Source organism: Hemitrygon akajei, chromosome 2, assembly GCF_048418815.1.
Source record: "Hemitrygon akajei chromosome 2, sHemAka1.3, whole genome shotgun sequence".
NCBI classification, from domain to species: Eukaryota; Metazoa; Chordata; class Chondrichthyes; order Myliobatiformes; family Dasyatidae; genus Hemitrygon; species Hemitrygon akajei.
In genome coordinates this window covers 6,937,805-6,960,917 of record NC_133125.1, presented here as the reverse complement: position 1 = coordinate 6,960,917, position 23,113 = coordinate 6,937,805, and the positions used below count along the sequence as shown (strand labels likewise).

At 41.9% G+C, this 23,113-nt stretch overlaps 1 protein-coding gene across 1 annotated transcript; it reads right to left on the bottom strand.

Moving 5' to 3' along the window:
• Nucleotides 1-5,744: 5,744 nt before the first annotated feature.
• lysmd3 (LysM, putative peptidoglycan-binding, domain containing 3) lies at nt 5,745-20,053 on the bottom strand. Its single transcript, XM_073066716.1, has 3 exons — nt 19,894-20,053; nt 17,280-17,549; nt 5,745-8,955 (listed from the first exon to the last, which is right to left on the bottom strand). Exons 2-3 carry the CDS (start codon nt 17,541-17,543, stop codon nt 8,311-8,313), a joined length of 909 nt encoding a protein of 302 aa, XP_072922817.1. The 5' UTR covers nt 17,544-17,549; nt 19,894-20,053; the 3' UTR covers nt 5,745-8,310.
• Between the last annotated feature and the right edge of the window lie 3,060 nt (nt 20,054-23,113).

Below are 23,113 nucleotides of genomic sequence, written 5' to 3'. Positions count from 1 at the left end.
GTGGTGTGACCGAGATTTAAATTACCCTGATCAAACTTGAAGAAAAAAGTGCAGTACAATTTTGCCTAAACATTTTTGACTTTTTGTTCTTTAAAGAAAATAGCTTATTTGCCTTTGATTTTATATAATATAATAGATACGTTGTGCCTAATAAATTATTGATATTTATATTACATTTATTAATGTTAAGAAATATCTGAATATATTCTGTATTATTATTTAGAGGGAGCATTTCAAATGAATTTGTTTCCATGATGTAAAATGATCTACTGTTGTAGTATCTAAATGTCTGTGTGTTGCAAATAAAGTATTTAAATACTAGATCCTTGGAGAACTTTTATTGTGTGAAGCCTCTACTTTCTTAAGACATTTGCGCAGATTCGGGATGTGTTGTTGGGGAAAGACGAGCGAAGACTAGTAAGGAGTAAATAGGGATGTGGATTGTTCTGACATGGTGACAGGGAAACACAGACAAAGCCTAGAAGTAGAGACATTGAATGCAGCAGTGGTGATGTCCAAGTTTCAGGAGATTCATTAATGGTGTTATAGCATGCACCCATTGTTGTAATTAAAAATAGAAAGAACATTAAAAACATAAAAAAACAATAGATATAAGTAAAAGAAAATCTGTAGATGCTGGAAATCCAAGCGACACACAAAGTGGTGGAGGAACTCAGCCGAGACCCTTCATCAGGACTGGAGAAAGAAGATGAGAAGTAAGAAGGTGGGTGGAGGGGAGGAAGCAGTACAAGGTCGTAGGTGATAGGTGAAACTGGGAGGGGGAAGGGGTGAAGTAAAGAGCTGGAAAGTCGACATGGTGAAAGAGATAAAGGGCTAGAGAAGGGGGACTTTGATCGAAGAGGATGGAAGAAAGGGTAGAAGAAGGAGCACGAGAAGGAGATGAGGTGAAAGAGGGAAATCAAAATGGGGAATGGTGATAGAGAAGGTGGGAGTGGGGGAGGGCATTTACCAGATGATCAAGAAACCACTACTGCCGCAATGATGCTACACTGAGATTGGAGGAGCAACACCTGATATTCCGTCTGGGTAGCCTCCAACCTGATGGCACGGACGTCAATTTCTCGAACCTTGTTCACCTTTCAATTTAATTTAATGAGGTACAGCATGGTGTACCCACGCCACCCAGCAATCCCCTGATTTAATCCCAGCCTAATCAGTGACTCACAATGACCAGTCAACCCTTCAACCAGCACGTCCCTGGACCGCAGGAGGAAACCCCACACGGTCACGGGAAGAACGTACAAACTCCTTACAGGCAGCAGCAGGAAGTGAACCTGGGTCGCCTGCACGGTAAAGCATTGTGTTAACCACTACAGTATCGTGCCATCCAATCAGGGATTGCTGGGCCCCGATCTTTTGTCCTCTCCTATCAGATTACCCCTTCCCCAGCCCTTTATCTCTGTCACCAATTGAGCTCTTTACTTCCCCCCTCCCCCTCCCGTTTCACCTATCACCTATGACCTTGTACTTCTTCCTCACCTGCCCCATCTTCTTACTCTGAGTCCTCACCTTTTTTCTCCTGTCCTGATGAAGGGTCTCGGCCCAAAACGTTCACTCTTTTCCATAGATGCTGCCTGATCTGCTGAGTTCCTCCGGCATTTTGTATGTGTTGTGTAAATATAAATGTGCAGGATTAAATACATCCAGTGGAAATGGTAGATGCAGGTTCAATTTAAACATTTAAGAGAAGTTTGAAACATCAAAGTAGGTTATAGAAGGCTGTGGTCTAGGTGGAGGTCAATGGGCTAGGCAGATTAACAGTACAACAGAAACTCGATGGGTGGAAGGGCCTGTTTCTGTGCTGTAGTGTTCTATAACTCTATGATGCTTCTATTAGCTTATATACATTAACTGGTTGTGCATACAGAAAGTGATACTAGGTACCTATCTGTACAGTACCTAAGGTGACTGATTGGGCTATTTAGGCCATTATTTCTGTGCTGTCTTTTTGGAAGACGCTTCCAACTAATCCCACTGCCATGTTCTTTTCTCTGCCTGTACATTCTCTTCCCCTATTTTTTCAATCAAATTCTACAAATTAAAACTTGTCCCCAAACTCGACCCGACCACAGTCTTTTCCCTTCTATCAGATCTGACCGGAAGATCTTGCACTGTTCAGGAACAAAGGATATGTGAGTTATTAGCAAGCTAGTCTGTCTGAGATGGGTAGAGTACTGAGCCCAGTTTCCTAACCCTACAAAAACAAAGCCCCCGAATCTCTGCATCCAGCATATCATCCTCTGTACAATCCAACATCTACTGTTGAGCACAACTTTCCCTTCCCCTTCCGCTCCCTGCTTTCCCTAGGGAATGCTATCTATGTGACTCCTTAGTCCACTCACCTTTTCTCCCTCCCTGCAAGCGGGACAAGCACTATACTTGTCCCTACACCTCCTCCCTCACCACCATTCAGTATTGCTCCCAGGTGAGGCAACACTTCACCTGTTAGTCTGCCAGGGTTATCTACCTTTTCCACCTATCCCCTCCCAACCTTTTACTTTATCTCTCACCCACCCAACTTCCCACTCATCTATCATCTGCCACTTTGTACTCCTCCCCTTTCCTCCACCTTATTCTGGCTTTAGCCCCCTTGCTTTTTAGTCCTGCCGAAGGGTCTTGGCTGTTTATTACTCTTCTGCACTATAGAGCCGCCTCAGAGAACAGTGAGTATATTGTGTGGGGATCGACATCCTTTACCTTGGCACCACAGTAGTGTAGCAGTTAGTGCGACACTATCATAGCTCAGGGTGTCAGAGTTCGGAGTTCAGTCCCAGCGCCCTCTGTAAGGAGTTTGTATGTCTTCTCCATGGAATGGGTGGGTCCTCCAGTTCCCTCCCACAGCCCAAAGACATACTTGTTGGTAGAATAATTGGTCATTTTAAATTGTCTCATGATTAGGCTTGGCTTAAGCCAGTGGGTTGCTGGCAGAGCAGCTTGCAGGGCTGGAAGCGATTATTCCGCGCTGTATCTCTAAAGAATTTTTTAAAATCAGGAAACAAATGTATTTTCAGTGTTAGTATTGTTCGTGCCAGGGATCTGCTGACTAATTACCTTAATACTGATAGTATCTGCCACTTCAACACATAATTCCTGCTTGCTTGTCTGAAGTAGAGACCCGTAGTGGCAAAGAAGATATACTATGTGAAGTTAGCTACATTATGCTTCAAACGAGTGAGAAATGTAAAATCTTCTGATGAAGGGCCTCAACCTGATACATTGATCATTTATTCCTCTCTATAGATGCTGCCTGATCTGCTGAGTTCCTTCAGCATTTTGGGAATGTTAATTTGGATTTCCAGCATCTGCAGAATCTCTTGTGTTAAAAATCTTCCTGTTCTTTCCCTTTTAATCCGTAAAGTTGGCTAAATGAGGATATAAGAGATTATTGTGGTTTAGCTGATGTTTTCATGTGATCTTGGTAAAGCAACGTGTTAAAGATTATCCAAAATGATGTGTCAGGACCGCTGACTGTGAATTTGCAGCCTGGCTTTGAAAACTGTGTGCTAAGGAGCCAAAATTCAAAATTCAAAATAACTATTAACAAAACATATACACATCGCCATATACAACCCTGAGATTCATTTTCTTCCAAGCATTCACAGAAAATACAAGAAACACAGTAGAAGCAATCAAAGACTGCACCCAGCAGGATGAATAGACAACCAATGTGCAAAAGACAACAAAATGAAAGAATAAATAATAAATAAGCAATAAATATTAGGAACGTGAGACGAAGAGTCCCTGAAAGTACTGTATGTCTATAGGGTGTGGGAACAGTTCAGTGATGGGCTGACCAAAATTAGATGAAATTATTCCCTCTATTTCAAGAGCCTGATGTTTTAGGGGTAATAACTGTTCCTAAACCTGGTGGTCCTTTATTCCTTTGTCAGTCATTCAGGCTCTCACCACCAGACTATGTAACAGTTTCTTCCCCCAAGCTATCAGACTCCTCAATACCCAGAGCCTGGACTGACACCTTACTGCCCTATTGTCCTGTTTATTATTTATTGTAATGCCTGCACTGTTTTTGTGCACTTTACGCAGTCCTGTGTAGGTCTGTAGTCTAGCATAGCTTTCTCTGTGTTGTTTTTTTTATGTAGTTCAGTCTAGTTTTTGTAGTGTCATGTAACACCATGGTCCTGAAAAACATCGTCTCATTTTTACTATGTACTGTACCAGCAGTTACGGTCAAAATGACAATAAAAGTGACTTGACTTGAATCTGCTGGAGAAACTCAGCAGGTTGAGCAAGCATTTGTGGGAAGAATGGAATTGAGGATTTTTTTTGTAGCAGAATTATGTCACTCAACCTATTGTCTGCTCCACCATGGCTGATTTATTTTCCCACTCAACCCCATTCTCCTGTCTTCGCTACATAATGTTTGACACCCTGACTAATCAAGAACCAATCAACCTCTGCTATAAATATCCCCAATAATTCGGCCTCCACAGCCATCTGTGGCAATGAATTCACCACTCTCTGGCTAAATAACTTCCTCATCATCACTTTTCTAAAGCGACATTTTGTATTCTGAGGCTGTACCCTCTGGTCCAAGATTCCTCCACTATAGGATATATTCTTCTGCATTTACTCTATCTAGATTTTTCAATATTCAATAGGTTGCTGCTCAACCTGCTGAGGTCCTCCAGCTGACAGTTGTTCCGGATTCGTACTTCTGCAGTCTGTCTCACACGCACTAGGACAGTGGTTCCCAGAACTGTTTATGCCATGGACCCCAGATAGGGAACTCCTACACTAGGATGATTTGCCCTTAAGAATCAACTTAATTTAGTTTAATAAAACATGCTTGGAGGATAGTTTCATTTGTTCTAGATTACCGACTAAGCCAAAACACACTTGGAATAAATTTCCTGGAAAATTTATTAAATCTCTGAGATGCAGATATTTAACTTTAAATGGTCTTATCTGTATCCATGTTCGGGTAAATCTACTGTCCAATTCTGATATTATCTGTCACTTCAATACCTAATTCCTGCCTGTTTGGCTGAAGTAGAGACCTGTTGTGGAATGAAGATATGCTGATGTGCATTATGCTTCACTTGTGCAAGAAACTTTTAAAAATTTCCTGATCGCTCCCTTTTCAAGTTTCAAGATTGTTTAATGTCATTTCCCGTACACAAGTGTAAAGGGGAACAAAATAACTGTTACTCTGGACCTAATGCAGCAAAAAAACCCCAATGAATATAAATACATAAGATAGCCAATATACATACATGTCCATAAAATAATGCTAGGCTGTACATAAGGTGACTGACAAGAAATGATAAAGGTAGTGATGGAGTTAGTGGGTGGAGGTCTTGATCAACCTCACTGCTTGGGGAAAGATGCAACTTGAGTCTGGTGGTCCTGGTGTGAATGCTACATAAATTCCTTCCTGATGGAAGTGGGACAAACAGTCCAAGAATGGGGGTGGACAATATCCTTCACGATATTGTCCAACCTTTTCTGGCTCCTTTCCATATACATGTCCTTAATTCTTCACGCCAAACAAGATAAGGGAACCCTTAATACCACCACCACCCAAGTGGCATACTAGAACACATTTAACCAATTCTTTGAAAATTATCTCTCATACTAAATTTGTAAATTGGAGATTATTTTGGAGGGTGTGATCCTGCTGGCAGGGGCCTCTTTGTGTGCTCAATCTTCTCAAACATAATCTGAGTATCAATTGGAAATCAGGGTACATCAAGAGGCTTCAATTTTTATTTGAAAAGTTTAATATAAAGAATACTGTACAATTTAAAGCTTTAAGAATCAATAATCATCACATAATATAACTTTCAAAAGCCTCATTATTAACAGAATACACTCAGTGGCCACTTTATTAGGTATACCTGCTCTTATTGCAAATATATAATTAGCCCAAACACCACCACACACAAAATGCTGGTAGAACACAGCAGGCCAGGTACCATCTATAGGGAGAAGAGCTGTCAACTTTTCAGGCCAAGACCCTTTGTCAGGACTAACCGAAAGGAAAGATAGTAAGAGATTTGAAAGTAGTGGGGGAGGGGGAAATGCGAAATGATCAGGAATTAAAATGGGGAGATCCACATCCCATTCCCATTCTGATATGTCTATCCATGGCCTCCTCTATTGTCAAAATGAATCCAAACTCAGGTTGGACGAACAATACCTTATGTACCGGCTGGGTAGCCTCCAACCTGATGGCATGACCATTGACTTCTCTAACTTCCGTTAATGCCCCTCCTCCCCTATCCCTGACATATTTAGCTGTTTCCCTGCTCTCCATCTCCCTCTGGTGCTCCCCCTCCCACCCTTCTTTCTCCTGAGGCCTCCCGTCCCATGATCCTTTCCCTTCTCCAGCTCTGTATCACTTTTGCCAATCACCTTTCCAGCTCTTAGCTTCATCCCACCCCCTCTGGTCTTCTCCTATCATTTCACATTTCCCCCTCCCCCCACTACTTTCAAATCTCTTAGTATCTTTCCTTTTGGTTAGTCCTAACGAAGGGTCTCAGCCCGAAACGTCGACAGCGCTTCTCCCTATAGATGCTGCCTGGCCTGCTGTGTTCTACCAGCATTTTTTGTGTGTTGTTGTTTGAATTTCCAGCATCTGCAGATTTCCTCCTGTTTGCTATATAATTAGCCCATTATGTGGCAGCAACTCAATGCATAAAAGCATGCAGATGTAGCCAAGAAATTCAATTGTTGTTCAGACCAAACATTAGAATGGGGTGAAATGCAATCAAAGTGATTTTCTCTGTGGAATGAATGTTGGTGCCAGACAGAGTGTTTTGAGTATCTCAGAAACTGCTGACCTCCAGGGACTTTCATGCACAAGTCTCTAGAGTTTACAGAGAATGGTGCAAAAAACTGAAAATCATTCAGTGAGTGGCAGTTCTGTGGAAGAAAACACCTTGTTAATGAGAAAAGTCAGAGGAGAATGACCAAACTGGTTCAAGCTGACAGGAAGTCAAATAACCACATGTTACAACAGTGGTGTGTGGAAGGGCATCTCTGAATGCACAACATGTTGAACCTTGAAGTGGATGATCTACAGCAGAAAACCAAAATGGGTTCCACTCCTGTACCTAATAAGATGGCCACTGATAGTATATACACGTCTTCAATTATAGTATTTAACAGTCAATAAATATATTTTATATTAAAACATATTTTCAGGCAGCAGAATCACTTTTTATATGAACAGTTGAATGTAAGACAATACGTGGTCCTCTGACATTTAGAATGTTTTTGTTTGCAGCTGTAATAAAGTGGGATAATCATTCTGACTACTGGAAGTCTACAAGGTATTACTCCAAAGTTTAAAGAACATGAAGGTGGGAATAAAACTAAATGCTTAATTTTTGTCAGCAGATATCAGATTTTGCATTTAAATCATAATTATGCTTTACCATTTGCTCAAAGAGTAATAATGTATTTAATAACTAGTGTATTTTCATTAGTTATCGAATACAATTAAATCCCAAAAGAAAGCCTGGCTAAGAACATCATGCTAATCAAGATCACATGACATTATTTAAATTAAGATTTTGGTTAACATCATTGTTTACAATATTATATTGCTGCATAGTGAAAACTGAAAGGCCTAGATCAGGGGTTCCCAACCTTTTTAATGCCACCTTTTTAATCATTAACCGAGGGGGTCTGTGGACCTGAGGTTGGGAACCCCTCGTCTAAAAAGAGTGAATGTGGAGAGCATCTTTCCTGTAGTGGGTGAGTCAAGGGCCAGAGGGCACAGCCTCAGGATAGAGGAATGTATATTTCTAACTACGTAATTTGAAGAGTAATTTCTTTAGCTGGAGGGCAGTGAACCTGTGGAATTCTTTGCCACAGATGGCTGTGGAGGCCAAGACATTTAAAGCAGAGGTTGATAGGGTGTCAAAGGTTACAGATAGAAGGCAGGAGAATAAGGTCGAAGAGGGATCATAAATCAACCATGACAGAACTGCAGAACACACTTGATAGGCTGAATGGCCTAATTCCACTCCTATGTCTTATGGTCACCTGTTTCCAGCTTAAACCGGCTCACCCTTTAAATATAGCTAATTATATATCAGTATCAGTGTTATGTTGTTTTATAACACTGGGAGGCAAGTTTTGGTGACCTATCATCTATTTTACAAATGCTGTTTCACTTTATTTGAATAGAAAATTCATGACATGATGTAATTTTTGCAGCTCCTCCACATTACAATTCAAACTGATAACAATGCAATGTTCCCCATTAGATAACAGCTGGTAAGGCTTTGCACAGGACAGAAAAATGTGAGATGATTGATGTCAGGTGTCAGATGGCTGAAGTTTTGCATTCACGTGATGCAGAGCTTCCTGTGAGTGGATTTTAGTCCTTTGCAAAGGATCAATTTCACTGTTATGCTTTGGCTCTTGCGGTACAATGTTAGTAACAGGTAGATGCGTTGATTCCATTGTCGAATGATGGCTTGTCTCAACTTTTACCAGAACTTCATAGTACAGTAAATAAAACAGAGGTGTAACAATTCCAACAATCAACATTATCATCACTGCATTCCACCAGCGCATGCCCCAGTCAGCTCCATAATGGGGGTCTTTTCTTCGCGCGATTTTGCGATCTGCTGCTTGATAAAATGGCTGGGTAGATAAAGCTGAAACCACCTCATTTAAATGCTCCCGAGTGGTGTCATTAGATCTTACTATCCTTTCTAAGTCTTTATCAACTTCTCTGAGAAAGTTGTCAGCATTTTCATTGGTAGAAGTGTCTACACCAGTTTTTAATTCCTGACACTGTGCATTCGATTCCAAGGCTACACGTGGAACCAGTCTTGCGGCTGTGGCATTGTGTCTCTCCCCCAGTAAAGTGATCTTCTTCACAGGAATCTTAATAGATCTGAGAGCAAAGAAATCCTGGTCATTGATGAGGTTATTAACCCTCTTGATATCTGCAACCTGAAAAATACAAATGGTATTATATAATGTTACATAATGATCAGAAAAGCAGTCAGTCATGGTTGCATAGCGGTTAGCACGCTATCAAGGGTCGGGCAATTGGAGCTCAGAGTTTAATTTTGGCATCCTTGTCAGTGTCTCTGTTAGTATAGGTTTTTCCCCCACTAGTCCGAAGACATACCAGGTAGGTGAATTGGTCTTAACAAATCTCGTGACTTGGTTGTGGTTAAATGGGGTTGTTGGGGATTGCTGGGTAGCACAGCTTGAAGGGCCAGACCCATGTTGTATCTTAAATAAAAAAAACTATGGCAATTAACTTTTGAGAAACTATTTTGTTGATGCCCTCATTCTATTAGAGGACAGTCAAACTATGACTGCAATTAAAATGCATTTCCAACATTAAAGCTATGAACTGTTTACTCTGGAGGTTATTTTGGGGGGGGGGGGGAAGACAGTAGCATAATGATTAGTGTAATGCTTTACAGCATCAGCTGTAAGATCAGGGTACAATTCCTGTCACTGTCTGCAAGGTGTTTACACATTCTCTCTGTGACCCTGTGAGATTCCTCCGGTCTCCTCCCAAAGACATATGGGTTAGTTGATTAGTAAGTTGTGGCATGCTTATTGACATCAGAAGCATTGTGACACTTGCACATCCTCAATGCAAAATGATGCATTTCACTGTATGTTTCATTGTACATATGACAAAGGAAGCTAATCTTTAATTTTTGAGAAGCTATTTTATTGATACACTCACTCAATAGGACAAACTATGGTTGCAATTCATATGCCAGAGCAGTGAATTGTTTCAAAATATATTCCTATCTCAGCCATTTTTCCCTTTCTCAGCAAGCCAAGTAGCATCTATGGAACTGGAGTCCTGATGAAGGGCCTTGGCCCAACTGTCGACTGCACTCTTTTCCATAGATGCTGCCTGCCAAGTTCTTGCAGCATTTTGTGTGTGTTGCTCGGATTTCCAGTGTCTTCAGATTTTCTCTTGTTTGTTTCTACCTTACTGTTGATTTACTTTGATTTAGTACAGAAAAATAAAGTTAGAGGTTAAAGTACAGATATGGAATAAAATGTGCAAATATATACAAATACCAGCAATGTACTTACAATATAAATAGTATTATTATAGGATGACCTAAGAGAAAGTCACATTGGTTGGGCCTCTGGCACTAAGGCTACGTCCCCACTACACTGGAAAAATCCGTAACCGAAGCTTTTTCTCTTCGTTTTTACCCTTCATCCACACTAAAATGGTGTTTTCGTCCCCTGAAACCAGAGCTTTTCAGAAACGCTCTCCAAAGTGTGTACTTTTGAAAACACCAGATTGGCCGGATCAGTGTGGATGGGGTAACCGGAGACTTCTGAAAATGCTGTCAGATGGCAGTGCGCTATTTCATTGTTTTCTTGAACACAACCTAACAATTTCAGAACAGACGGCAACGAAACTGACGACAGATGAGTTAGAAATGTACTCACCAAATAATTTGACCCATAACTTACTGAATAAATAAGTATACTCACTTTGCCCTGTTTTCTGTCCTTGCTCGTATGAAGGTGGTTTACCTATTTATGCAAGTACTTCTCTGACAATAGATATTTTTACAGCCTAATGTAACATTGTATGGAAATACAAGATAACACTGATGCAGACATGTTTTATATTTTTAACAAGGTGCTTTATTAATGCAACAGAGTTAATCAGTTTTTCAATGTTCGTCATCAGCCGGGTCAATGTGTCCGTGAACTGTACATTCCAGTATTTTTTTTTACTTTTAAGTTCTCCTGCTTGAAAGCCAACAGCTGTCCATCGTTTTAAGTTTTTCTAGACTGTAACTACATAAACGCGCACTTTTACGGCGAGATTCAACACCAAACACGTTGCTTGTTTTCGGTAGATGTGTCCTGCGCATGCGCAGGAGGAGATTCACCGAAATCTCCGTTTCAATGTGGATAGCGATATTTTTAAAAATGCGTAGTGTGGACGCCTATCGTTTTTACATGAAACCCGCATTTTCAAAATTATCCGGTCTACCTCTGTGACTCAGAAGGGAAGAGGGGAGAAGCAGCATGCTGTGGTGAACTCATTACTTAGGGGAAGGGACAGGAAGTTCTGTGCGCAAGAAAGAGATCCCTGGATGGCATGTTGCCTCCTGGGTGCCAGGATCCGGATTTCTCTGATTGAGTCATCAGCATTCTTAAGTGGACGGGTGATCAACCGGAAGTCGTGGTACCAATAACATGGGTAGGATGAGTGACAGTGTTCAGCATAGGGAGTTCAGGGAATTGGGTGCTAAGTTAAAGGTCAGGACCTCCAGGGTTGTGATCTCTGGATTGTTACCCATGCCACGTGCTAGTGAAGCCAGAACTAGGAAGATTATACAGTTTAATACGTAGCCAAAGAGTTGGTGTAGGAAGGAGGGCATAAGATTTTTGGATACAGGGAAGGTGAGTCCTGCACAGAAGGGATGGCTTGCACCTGAACTGGAGTGGACTATTATACTAGTGGGAAGATTTGCTAATGCAGCATGGTGAGACTGAGAGTTGCAGGGGGAATGGACACAGCATCAGGATAGAGGGTCATCTATTTAGAACGGAGGAGGAATTTCTTTAGCCAGGGAGTGATGAATCTGTGGAATTCTATGCCACAGGCCACTGTGGAGGATAAGTCTTTTATGTATTTTTAAAGTGGAGGTTGATAGGTTCTTGTAGAGACATGGGGAGCAGACAGGAAATTGGGGTTGAGAGGAAAATTGGATTAGCCACAATAAAATGGCAGTGCAAACTCTTATGGGGCAATATGGCCTAATTCTACTCCTATATATTATGGTCTTATAGAATAAAATTGTTTTAAAGTGCTTACAGTGTAGTGATGTGGGTAACAGATAGAAGGTGGTGGGGGTGCTAATGAGAATAGTAGATCAAATTAACTGCCCTGGGAGAAAAAAATTATTAAGATGGTGTTAAGCTTTTGTTTTAATAGCCCAGCAGACTGACCTATCATTTTCTTGGATCATGAGGTTAGAATCTTTGTATTTCACTATGGGAGACATGAACTGACTTTCATTACTTATATTGTATCATCACTGTATGCATGTATAATATAGTATAGATTTTCTATGCATATAATAAGTCTATGGCTATACAGGAATGTATATAGTTGGAACTACAGTATATCATTTTTATCCATAGTTGATCCTCACTGAATTCTTGACGTGGACTTCAAAGTACAAAATCTCGCTTGACGAACGTTTCTGTGAAGAGGGAGATTGGATACCAATGACGTAATACTTTTAATGTATTCTGATTTCTGAATAGCCATTGATAAGGTACAACGCAAATATCAAATGAGCAAGGACAGAGGATGTGAAATAAACGAAGTGGACACTTAACTGAAACACAGCAGTCATAAGAAAGAGTAGCCTTTCACAATGACATGGTGGCAAGTAAAAGCCCACAGAGACTATATTATCTCCATAAACACAGGAGATTCTGCAGATGTTAGAAATCCAAAGCAACACACACAAAATGCTGGAGAAAGTTGGGAGGTCAGGCAGTATCTGTGGAGAGGATTAAACAGTCAATATTTCAGGCCGAGACTCCTCATTGGGACTAGAAAGGAAGTGGGCAGAAGCCAGAATAAAGTGGGAGGAATTAGGGAGTGCAAAGGTCTCAGCCTACTCCTCTCCATAGATACTGCCTGAGCTGCTGAGTCACCCAGATTTTGCCTGATGTGTCCATAGCATTTTTTTTAAAATCAGACGCTGTACTACATTTGTTGAAGATACAAAACTAGAAGGGATAGTTCAGACTGAGGAGGATTGCAAGAAATTACAGTAAAACATTAATAGACTTGCAGATAGGCACAGTACATGCAAATTGATTTCAATGCAAAGTCGTAGACTTTGAGTAGAGAATAATCAACTGCATAGACTGGCTAGACTGAAATTGCTGCAATTTCTATACAATATTGTTTTGAGATCAAATTTCTCTGGCAGAATGTAGTTCTGAAGAAATGAGTTGTTAATATAATTCTCAAGAGGATGAGGGGTTGAAAGATATTGGGAAGGTTATAGAGGATTCAAACAGCATTAATATAATAGCTATTGCCCGACTGGCAACCACTCAAAACTGTGACTTTATAAATCCCCATCTGGAATGGAGGGGCCACTGCTCAGGGATCAGATAAAAGCCACAAAATTGCTAACTCCATCAGCCCCATCATGGACACTAGCCTCTACATCATCTAGGAAACCTTCAAAAGGTGATGCCCCAAAAAGGTAGCATGCATCATTAAGGACTTCATCACCCAGGATGTGCCTCTCCTCATTGCTACCATCAAGGTGGTGGTACAGGAGCCTGAAGATGCACATTCAACATTTTAGAAACAGCTTCTTCTGCTCTGCTATCAGATTTCAATATTTGGGGATTTTGGTCCAAGTGAAATAGTATGCAGTATCTTTTTGTTTCGTCTAGCACTCCCCACTCCCCCCATCTGTTTGTCTAATGCCATTTAATATTTTACTCGCCAATAGCACAACCATTAGACATGAGAGAATTAGGCCATCTGGCCCATCAATTCTGCTCTACCATTCATACATGGCTGATTATTTGTTCTATCTCCTCCTTAACCCTAATTTCAGCTTTCTCCCCATAACCTTTGATGCCATGTCCAATCAAGAACCTATCAATCTCTGCCTTAAATACACCCAACAACCTAGCCTCCACAGCTGCATGTGGTAACAAATTCACACTCCTTTGGCTAAAGAAATTTCTCTGCATGTGTTTTGAAAGGGTGCCCCTCTATCCCAGGGCTGTACCCTCTTGTCCTAGACTCTCCCACCATAGGAAACATCCATTCCACATCTACTATGTCTAGGCCTTTCAACATTCAAAAGGTTTCAATGTGATCCCCCCGCCACCCCCCACCATCCTTCTAAATTCCAGCAAGTACAGGCACAGAGTCATCAAACATTCCTTGTATGATAACCCTTTCATTCCTGGAATCATCCTTGTGAACTCCTCTGGACCCTCTCCAATGCCAGCACATCTTTTCTAAGATGAGGGGCCCAAAACTGTTTACAATACTCAAGGCAAGGCCTCACCTGTGCCTCATAAAGCCTCAGCATCACACCCCTGCTCTTGTATTCTAGACATCTTGAAATGAACGCTAACATGGCATTTGCCATCTTCACCACTGACTCAACCTGCAAGTTAACCTTCGGGGTGTTCTGCAGAAGGACTCCCAAGTCCCTTTGCATCTCAGATTCCTGAATTTTCTCCCCATTCAGAATATAGTCCACACATTTATTTCTACTACCAAAGTGCATGACCGTGCATTTTCCAACATTGTATTTCATTTGCCACTCTATTGCCCATCCTCCTAAGTCCTTCTGCATCCTACCTGTTTACTCAACACTACCTGCCCCTCCAGCAATCTTCGTATCATCTGCAAACTTGGCAACAAACCTATCTATTCTATCATCCAAATCATTTATATACATCATAAACAGAAGTGGTCCCAACACCGACCCCTGCAGAACACCACTAGTCACTGGCAGCCAAACAGAAAAGGATCCTTATATTCCTGCTCACTGGCTCTTACCAATCACCAATGCTCTAACCATGTTAGTAACTTTCTTGTAACAGCATGGGCTCTTAACTTGGTAAGCAGCTGCATGTGTGGCACCTCAAAGGCTCTCTGAAAGTCCAAATATACAACATCCATTGCATCCCCTTTATCTATCCTACTTGTAATCTCCTCAAAGAATTCCAACAGATTCGCCAGGCAGGAATTTCCCTGAAAGAAACCATGCTGACTTTGTACTATCTTGTCCTGGGTCACCAAGTAGTCCATCACCTCATTCTTAACAATTGACTAACTTCCCCAATCTCTTTGCAGTCTTTCCCAAGTTTCAAAATATCACCTGTTGACTATTAAAATGTCACATACTGTCAACTATTAAAAGGCACTCATTTTATCAGATCAAGAACAATATTTCGACAGTGCAGTTTTTGTTTGCAAATTTCTTAAAACACCCTACTTACCTTTTTTATATATTTGCATTTCTTGTTTTTTTTTGTACATTGTGTGGTCTTTCATTGATTCTGGTTATTGGATTTATTGAGCTTGCCCACAAGAAAATGAATCTCAGGGTTGTATATGGTGGTATACACACATGTATTTCCATACTAAATTTAATTTGAACTTACAACACACAAATTTGGCAAATGACTACTAGCAGCTTCAGGGATTTTATCTTCAATAATCATATGTAAATGAAAAGTCAACAGAAAATCAAAAATACAAGAGATAAGTAAAATCCAGGGTAATGCACAGACAATATACAACAGGAACTCAGCATATTAGGCAGCATCTATTGAGAGGAAAAAAACAATCAACAACATCTCAGCCCAAGACTGTTTACTCCTCTCCATAGATGCTGCCTCACCTGCAGAGTTCCCACAGCTTTCTGAACATGTTACAACAGAAATACAAATCAGATGATAAATTTTACATATATGGCCCCTGAAATTCAAAAATGTAGGAATGATGAATTTAGAGAGACAGAAAATACATTGTTTTGAACACCTTTTATAAACAGTCATTGCTAACATCCATATATATTACAGATTTAGCAATATGATATCCAAAATGCCAAATGCAGACTTAAATAATTCAGGACTTGTTCAAATGAGCATAAACTATTTGATGGGATTACAAGTATTCAAAATTATTCACTCTTTTGCAGATCAACCACAAACGGTATAAATACTGAAGATTTTCTTAATTCATACAATATGGCTGATACTGCCGAGGCTACATTTAATGCTTCTTCTTTGCGGTGCTGAACTCCGCCAAGGACTGCCCCAAGCCTGGCTGTGAAAGGAGAATGGTGGGCAAAGGGCTAACAACCTTATCCTGTAAAAACCCAGTGCTATAAAAATGTCAACAGAAGCTCCAAGGATCTCATCCCTGGGACAGGAAGGATCTGACACCAAGATGGGCTACACCTGGAAACAATGTGAAAGAATGGCACTGGATAGAAGACTCTGACAAGCTACAGCCAGTGGCCTGTGCCCCAGCAGGGGAGATAGGGTTAAGCAAGCAAGCAAGCTAGTAGGCTTAATTGGTGATAGTACTAGCAGAGACAGTGGTAATACAAGGGGGAAAATTAGGAGACAACTTTCAGTGAAAAGATTTTTTTTAACATTATTAACCACAAGTGGCTACAGCAGTGAAGGCAGGCTTGGTAGATAAATACATTCAGTGAAAATGGTATCAGGGAAGGAAGGAAACAGGAATATAAAACAGTCTTAAAATAGGATTTAAATGATCAAGCACAAGTATTCTCACCCCGAAACATCTATCATAAATTTAATTATTGCTCAATTTACATTCTTGAAAGGATATTAGAAATGTTCTCAAATCTTGGCAATCCATTTGCAAACGTTTCATCACCATTCAAGGAGACATCATCAGTGCGCTGTTCATTTGTGGTGCGTCATTTTATTACTTACCAATCAACTGGATGTCATTATGAATTGGGAAGGGGGTTTTGTCACTGACTGGTTGTGCAGCGAACTTTGTGCATTGTGGTCTGGTATTTTTCCTACATTGGCTTACAAATAGGATCGAGATCTATATGTCTGTTTTCAGCAAACAATACTGTAAACAGACATGTTGACCTTGATCCTATATTCTGAATTGAGGACCAATCAATTGACTGATAAGTATATAAAGGCCAAACATTCAGAAGACACATCACAAATGAACAGCACACTGATGATGTCTCCCCGTACAGTGACAAAACATTTGCAAACAGATTGCCAAGATCAGAGAACTCAACCCAACCAACCACCCGAGCTATACATTTTTCAAGTTATTTCCGATATTAGAATTGAGCTGTGATATTGTCATTTTATTTTACCATCTTGATCTAAGAAAATGTACATGACATTCACAATTTTGTTTTGCAATTTTAAAGGACTGATTTAGTTTTGGGAAATTAAATGTTGATGAAGTGTTTAATAAAGGAACTGTATTATGAAACACAGCATTGGAAATTTTTTTGGACTTGGAAAATATTTTACATGTCAAACTTCTGCCTTTTGACTAATTTAGAATTAATACAGGGGAGTGGAACTGTTCTGTCGTCACTCCTTTTGTGTTTATTCTTGCTTACATTTAACAGAATATTCTACTATATATACAAATATTTCCAATGCTATGTTCTACCTATGGCTTTCTTTACCATTCTATCCACCTCTCCTCTGCAACAATCCTCTATGTTACAAATAAAATCATCACTTACAGTACAGCAATACTGCAAAGCAAGTGCATTCAAGGTGTCACCCTCTTGTATTTCTCGAACCAGGTACACAATATCATCCAATCGATCTTTAGATGCAGTTCTTCGAATTTTCTCCTTCCCTCTTGGCCTAAGCTCAAAGCATTCTACGTCCTCTTCTGAAAGTTCATTTTCTGAAGCCGTGCTGTTGGCAAACACATAAACGTTGCCTCCCAATGACTGCTGAATAGTTGCTGGCAGAAAATGAGCTTGGCTTCTCCCTGCCATGGTTAACTGTAAGAAAGGTATAACAATGATTAATCTAGTATTGCCAAACAAAACAGGTATAAATGAATAATTCAAGCCGTTCTAACACATTAGCACAGCATCCAGCTGCCTTAAGGTTAATAACTGTTCTGTCATTATCTTGCTGTATAATCAACTCTACTGATTCCTTCTAAAGAACACATCAACAAATTTCATTTTATATCTATTAATAGTGCTTGCCTCAAGTGGATTCTGGTTAGTTGGGCCAAAAGTTAATTGGGGAAGCTGTTATTGGCACAACTATTAAATAACAAATTGAGAAATTAGCCTCTTAGTTGGGACAGGAGAATGTTGCCAAACAGTTTCTAACTAGCGTCAGTTGTGTGCACATGTGGCCATTAGACGCAACACTGTGCTTAGAGTGAACAGTTTTAAAATAGCATCAGTTGTGTGTGTTCACCACACCCGGAGAAATAATCAGCTAATTTGGAACTGCTTTCCTCACCCCAGTTTCATGCATTCAGGCTTGGAGAGTCCAGAAACAGTTGGGAGTGAAAATAGAACGATTTCACTGCTTCAATAAGTTAGGAGCTACGAAGAATTTGAAGGTATCAATCAACAATGATCTTGAATGGCACAATGGAAATGAGGATTTAGATGATTGTCAAAAGGATTGTGTGAAAGCAGGCCGTTAACTGCACTAAGTGTCTGCGTGATTTTGTTCATTTATAGTCCATCAAAATAACAGCAGCGTGCAGTGAATTCCTTCATCAATAACCATTAGGAACTAATACTTAGTTTTATGGTACTGTAACAGTAATTTTGGTAGTTCTAATTTGTTCTGTATTTCATTTAGGTATATAATTTGTCCTAATGCCCTTCCCTTGGACAACATTGGTGGCGTGGAGAGCGGAGACTTGCAGCTTGGGCAACTGCCGGTCTTCCATTAAAAAAAACTTGCCCAGGCTTGCGCCCTGGAAACTTTCCAAGGTGCAAATCCAAGGTCTATCGAGACTAACGGAGGCCTACACACAATTTGTAACTGAGTTAAATGGTAGTTTTCACTTTTATACATTTTAAATATTCCATAAAGCTTCAGCTAATTCCCCAGCTGCTTAATTGGGCCAAAATGTACTGGTCCCAAAGTGTCCCAGTTAACTGGAATCCACGATGTGTGTGTGGACATACAATCAAATTTATGTATATAAGCTACCTTATGTAAATATATGTTTGTTTTTAAATTGTGTTCTTTATCTTGTGTTTTTTTGTGCTGCATCAGATCCAGAGTAATAATTATGTCATTCCCCTTTAAATTTGTGTTCTGGAAATGACGTTAAACAATCTTGGATCATTTAGTGCATTTGATAATTCGAGGATCTGTTTTTTTTTTAAGAATTGTAGCTTGTTATATTCTCACAATAAAATGTACAAATTGTAAAATACATTCAAAAACCTACTTAAAACATTTGCAAAATTACTTAAAAAGAAATTAGACTGTGGCCTCAAATAATGTTTCCCTCCTGTCCCCTCATCCATTTCTTTCCCCTCCCCCATCACTAGCTCCCACCTCCTCCTCCCAAATCTCTACTCCCCCACTTCCCCATGCCATCTCCCCCCATTTATCCTACCCCCATCTCTCCCGTTTCCCCCACCCCCATCTCTCACCCACCGATTCCCCTACCCCCAACTCTCCCCCACCGCTTCCCCTACCCCCATCTCTCCCCCACCGCTTCCCCTACCCCCATCTCTCCCCCACCGCTTCCCCTACCCCCATCTCTCCCCCACCGCTTCCCCTACCCCAACTCTTCCCCCACCGCTTCCCCTACCCCATCTCTCCCCCACCGCTTCCCCTACCCCAACTCTTCCCCCACCGCTTCCCCTACCCCATCTCTCTCCCACCGCTTCCCCTACCCCCATCTCTCCCCCACCGCTTCCCCTACCCCCATCTCTCCCCCACCGCTTCCCCTACCCCAACTCTTCCCCCACCGCTTCCCCTACCCCCATCTCTCCCCCACCGTTTCCCCTACCCCATCTCTCCCCCACCGCTTCCCCTACCCCAACTCTTCCCCCACCGCTTCCCCTACCCCCATCTCTCCCCCACCGCTTCCCCTACCCCCATCTCTCCCCCACCGCTTCCCCTACCCCCATCTCTCCCCCACCGCTTCCCCTACCCCATCTCTCTCCCACCGCTTCCCCTACCCCATCTCTCCCCCACCGTTTCCCTTACCCCATCTCTCCCCCACCACTTCCCCTACCACCATCTCCCTACCCCATCCCTCTCCTTTCAGGCCCGTTAACTGGTAACCTGCCCCCACCCCCACCCCCCACCCCCGGGATGCGCCATTGAGCCACGCAGCTCGACTGGGCTCACCTGCTCGGCCCGCTGATGCCATCTCGTCAGCGCGGAGCGGGCTGCATGGCCGTCAGCTATCCGCGGGAGTGGCGCTCAGCGTTCCGGTTCCGACGACAGCCTGGAGCTGCGGTACTCCTCTCCCGAGAATCGACGCCACCACTCCGCCCAGAATCTGCCAGGTCAGCGAAGCCGAAATCTCGCGAGAAGGGGGCGGGGCGATGGAGAGGGGCGGGGCGAGGGGAGGGGCGTGGAGAAAGATGAATATGAATGGCGAGGGATGGGGTGGAAGAGAGGAGGACAGGGAGAGAGAAAGAGGAGGGAAAGGAGGGGGAGATCAAAAGTGAGAGGGAGAATGAGGATGGACAGGGAGGGGAAGGAAAGGGTGGGAGGGAGAGAAGTAAAAGGAGCGGAAGAGAGCAGCAGAGGAAGAATTCCAAGTATAGGGGAATTGAGGGAGAGGGGGTCCAGGGAGAGAGTACAATTTGGAGAGAGGGGTAAATGCCGGGAAGGAGGATCCGTAGAGAAGGGGAAATCCTGGGAGTGTGGATATAGGACGGTATGCTGGTTAGAAAGAACTGTGTGGGTGGTGAGGTTCTTGAATACTTTCTGTTCTTCTGCTCCTTGGTAGACACTTGGGTTTGGGAGATGCTGTAAGAGAAACCCAGTTATTAACTTAACTGCAATTAGTATAGAGTGTTTCTATAGAAGAGGGAATGGTGGAGTACAGTGTGAGGTTAAGTAGCTTGCTTTGTCCTGGATGGTGTTAAGCTTCTAATTTTAAAATTACCCAGTCACTGGTTAGCTTCTGAATACAAATACAGTGGATTTGGTATATCAGGGCAGCCACTTATTTGGGACAACTCTTAAAGCGCAAACACTAAGTGAGAAAGTAACCAGGATTCACTTCATTTATTTGGGACACCTAGCTGCTTAAGTTGGACAGGAGACTGCTGCCAAACTGTTTCTAACCAGCATCAGTCATGCGTGCTTGTGTGGCTGTAAGACACTACACCACTGGTGAAATAAAATAAATAGTGCATAGAGAGAGGAGAAAATACCGAGATGGTGTTGATGGATTAATTGTCCATTCAGATATCTAATGGTGAAGGGGCAGAAGCTATGGCTGAAACACTGAGTGTATGTCTTCAGGCTCTTGTACCTCCCTCTCGATGGTAGCAATCAGAAGAGGGCACGTCCTGGTTGGTGGGATGTCACCTTTCTGAGGCTCCGCTTTTTGAATATGTCCTGGTTTACAACTTCCTGCATCTGACCGTGTGCAGTGGCCCATCCATACCACACGGTGATGCAACCAGTTAGAATGCTCTCCACGGTACATCTGTAGAAATGTACCGTCATACCAAGTTTCTTCAAACTCCTCCTTCAGGTCAAAATGGCATCTGCATGCAACACTCTTCGGTCAACGTCTTTTGGATGAACCACAAAGCTTCTTTCACTTCTTTTTACTTCCTGTATGTCTGTTTATCATCTTGAATGTGTTCCTGGAACTGCTAGAGCCTGCCGATTCCCAGTTTGGAGATCAAATGAGCAATCCAGCGCTCTGTTCTCTCTAAAAAGACTCCGGGAAGCATTGTGAACCAAGAGCGAAGAAACTACAAGGCGGAGCATGAGCTGATGTTTGACTCCATTTCGTCGCTTAAAGATTCCATTATTCACTGATTACGTTGAGGCAAACGCTGATGGCAAGCACTAGTGGCCTTCTGATTGCTGGTGGGGTTGCTCTGCTGCCAAAGAGGAAGCCTGTAGGGCCTAGGGCTGTGCCCAAGTCTCTCTCTTTCAATAATGCTGGTGAATGTTATTGGGTTTTTTGCATATGGATTTTTGGACAACGGACCGTGGACATTTTTCAGTCTTACGATTTTTATATTCTGTGGTTTTGCCGTTCTTTCTCATTTTTGTGTGGGGGAGGGGTACTTTCTAGAGTTGATGATTGTGATGGTGTGTTTGCTGTTTCTGAACTGAATGACATGGTTTTTCTTTATTTGGTGGCTATCTAGAGAATCGCAGAGTTGTATACTGCATACATACTTATGCAAATGAAACTTTGAAGTATAGCCACCGTCATGTCTTGCTTGTAATTGCATAATTGTATTTGGTCCCAGGATAGATCTTCAGAGATGTTCGCACCCTGGACTTGAAACTACTCACCCTTTCCGCTACTGATCCCTCAATGAGGACTGGTGTGTGTTCCCTCGACTTTCCCTTCCTGAAGCCCACAACCAATTCCTTTGTCTCACTGACGTTGAGTGCAAAGTTGTTGTGACACTGCTCGAAAGCAGTAACATTTATTTCAGTGTCAAAAGTAAGGTATATTGCCACTGTGATGAAAAGAAAATAGTCATAGAAAAGTACAGCACAGTAACATGCTGAATTATCTAAACTGCTTATTCTCATCGACTGCATCAGGACCATAGCTCTCCAGACTCTATATTCCCTGTATCTAACCAAACCTCTCTTAAACATTGAAATCAAGCTCACATGCACCACTTGTACTGGCAGCTCGTCCCACCCTCTGAGTGAAGAAGCTTCCCCTCAAATTCCCCTTAAACTTTTCACCTTTCACCCTTAACCCATGATCTTTGGTTGTAGTCCCACCGAACCTCAGAGGAGTAAGCCTGCTTGCACTTACCCTATCTATACCCCTCATAATTTTTTGTATACCTCTATCAAATCTCCTCTCAATCTTCTACATTTCAAGGAATACAGTCCTAACCTATTCAATCTTTACTTATAACTCAGATCCTCCAGACCCGGCAACATCCTTGTAAATGTTCCCTGTACTCTTTCAAATTTGTTTACATCTTTCCTGTAGCTAGGTGACCAAAACTGCAGACATGTCTGCATGTTCATGCATCTAGTTGTTGTCACGTGATTGGCTGATTAGACATTTGCATTAATGAGCAGGTGGCCACGGAGTGTCATTTTCTGATACCGGTGACACAGGGAAACAGCTAAGTTGAAGTTGCAATGAAGCCTAAAACAAACCTGTTTCATCCATGATGTTACCCAATTTTCCGAGGGTTTCCGGTATTTTCTGGTTTTATTTCTGATTTCCACCGTACACCTGCCTTTCCTTGTTGAAACTTAATTTTGGCAGAGTCTTACTTTGGGAAGCAAACTGGGAAGATAATTGGAGCAACCGAACGGGATATTTGGACGAATATTTAGGTGCCGGGCCGGATTGTGAAGTTCAGGGAGTCGGGGCCCGAGGTGAGGGACA

What these genes read in the sequence shown, in the direction of transcription:
- lysmd3 (XM_073066716.1), bottom strand. Translation starts at nt 17,543, where the DNA reads ATGGCAGGGAGAAGCCAAGCTCATTTTCTGCCAGCAACTATTCAGCAG. An exon ending in CTTTGCAGTATTGCTGTACT is followed by an intron (nt 8,956 to 17,279) that starts GTAAGTGATGAT and finishes TGTATTTTTCAG; the next exon opens with GTTGCAGATATCAAGAGGGT.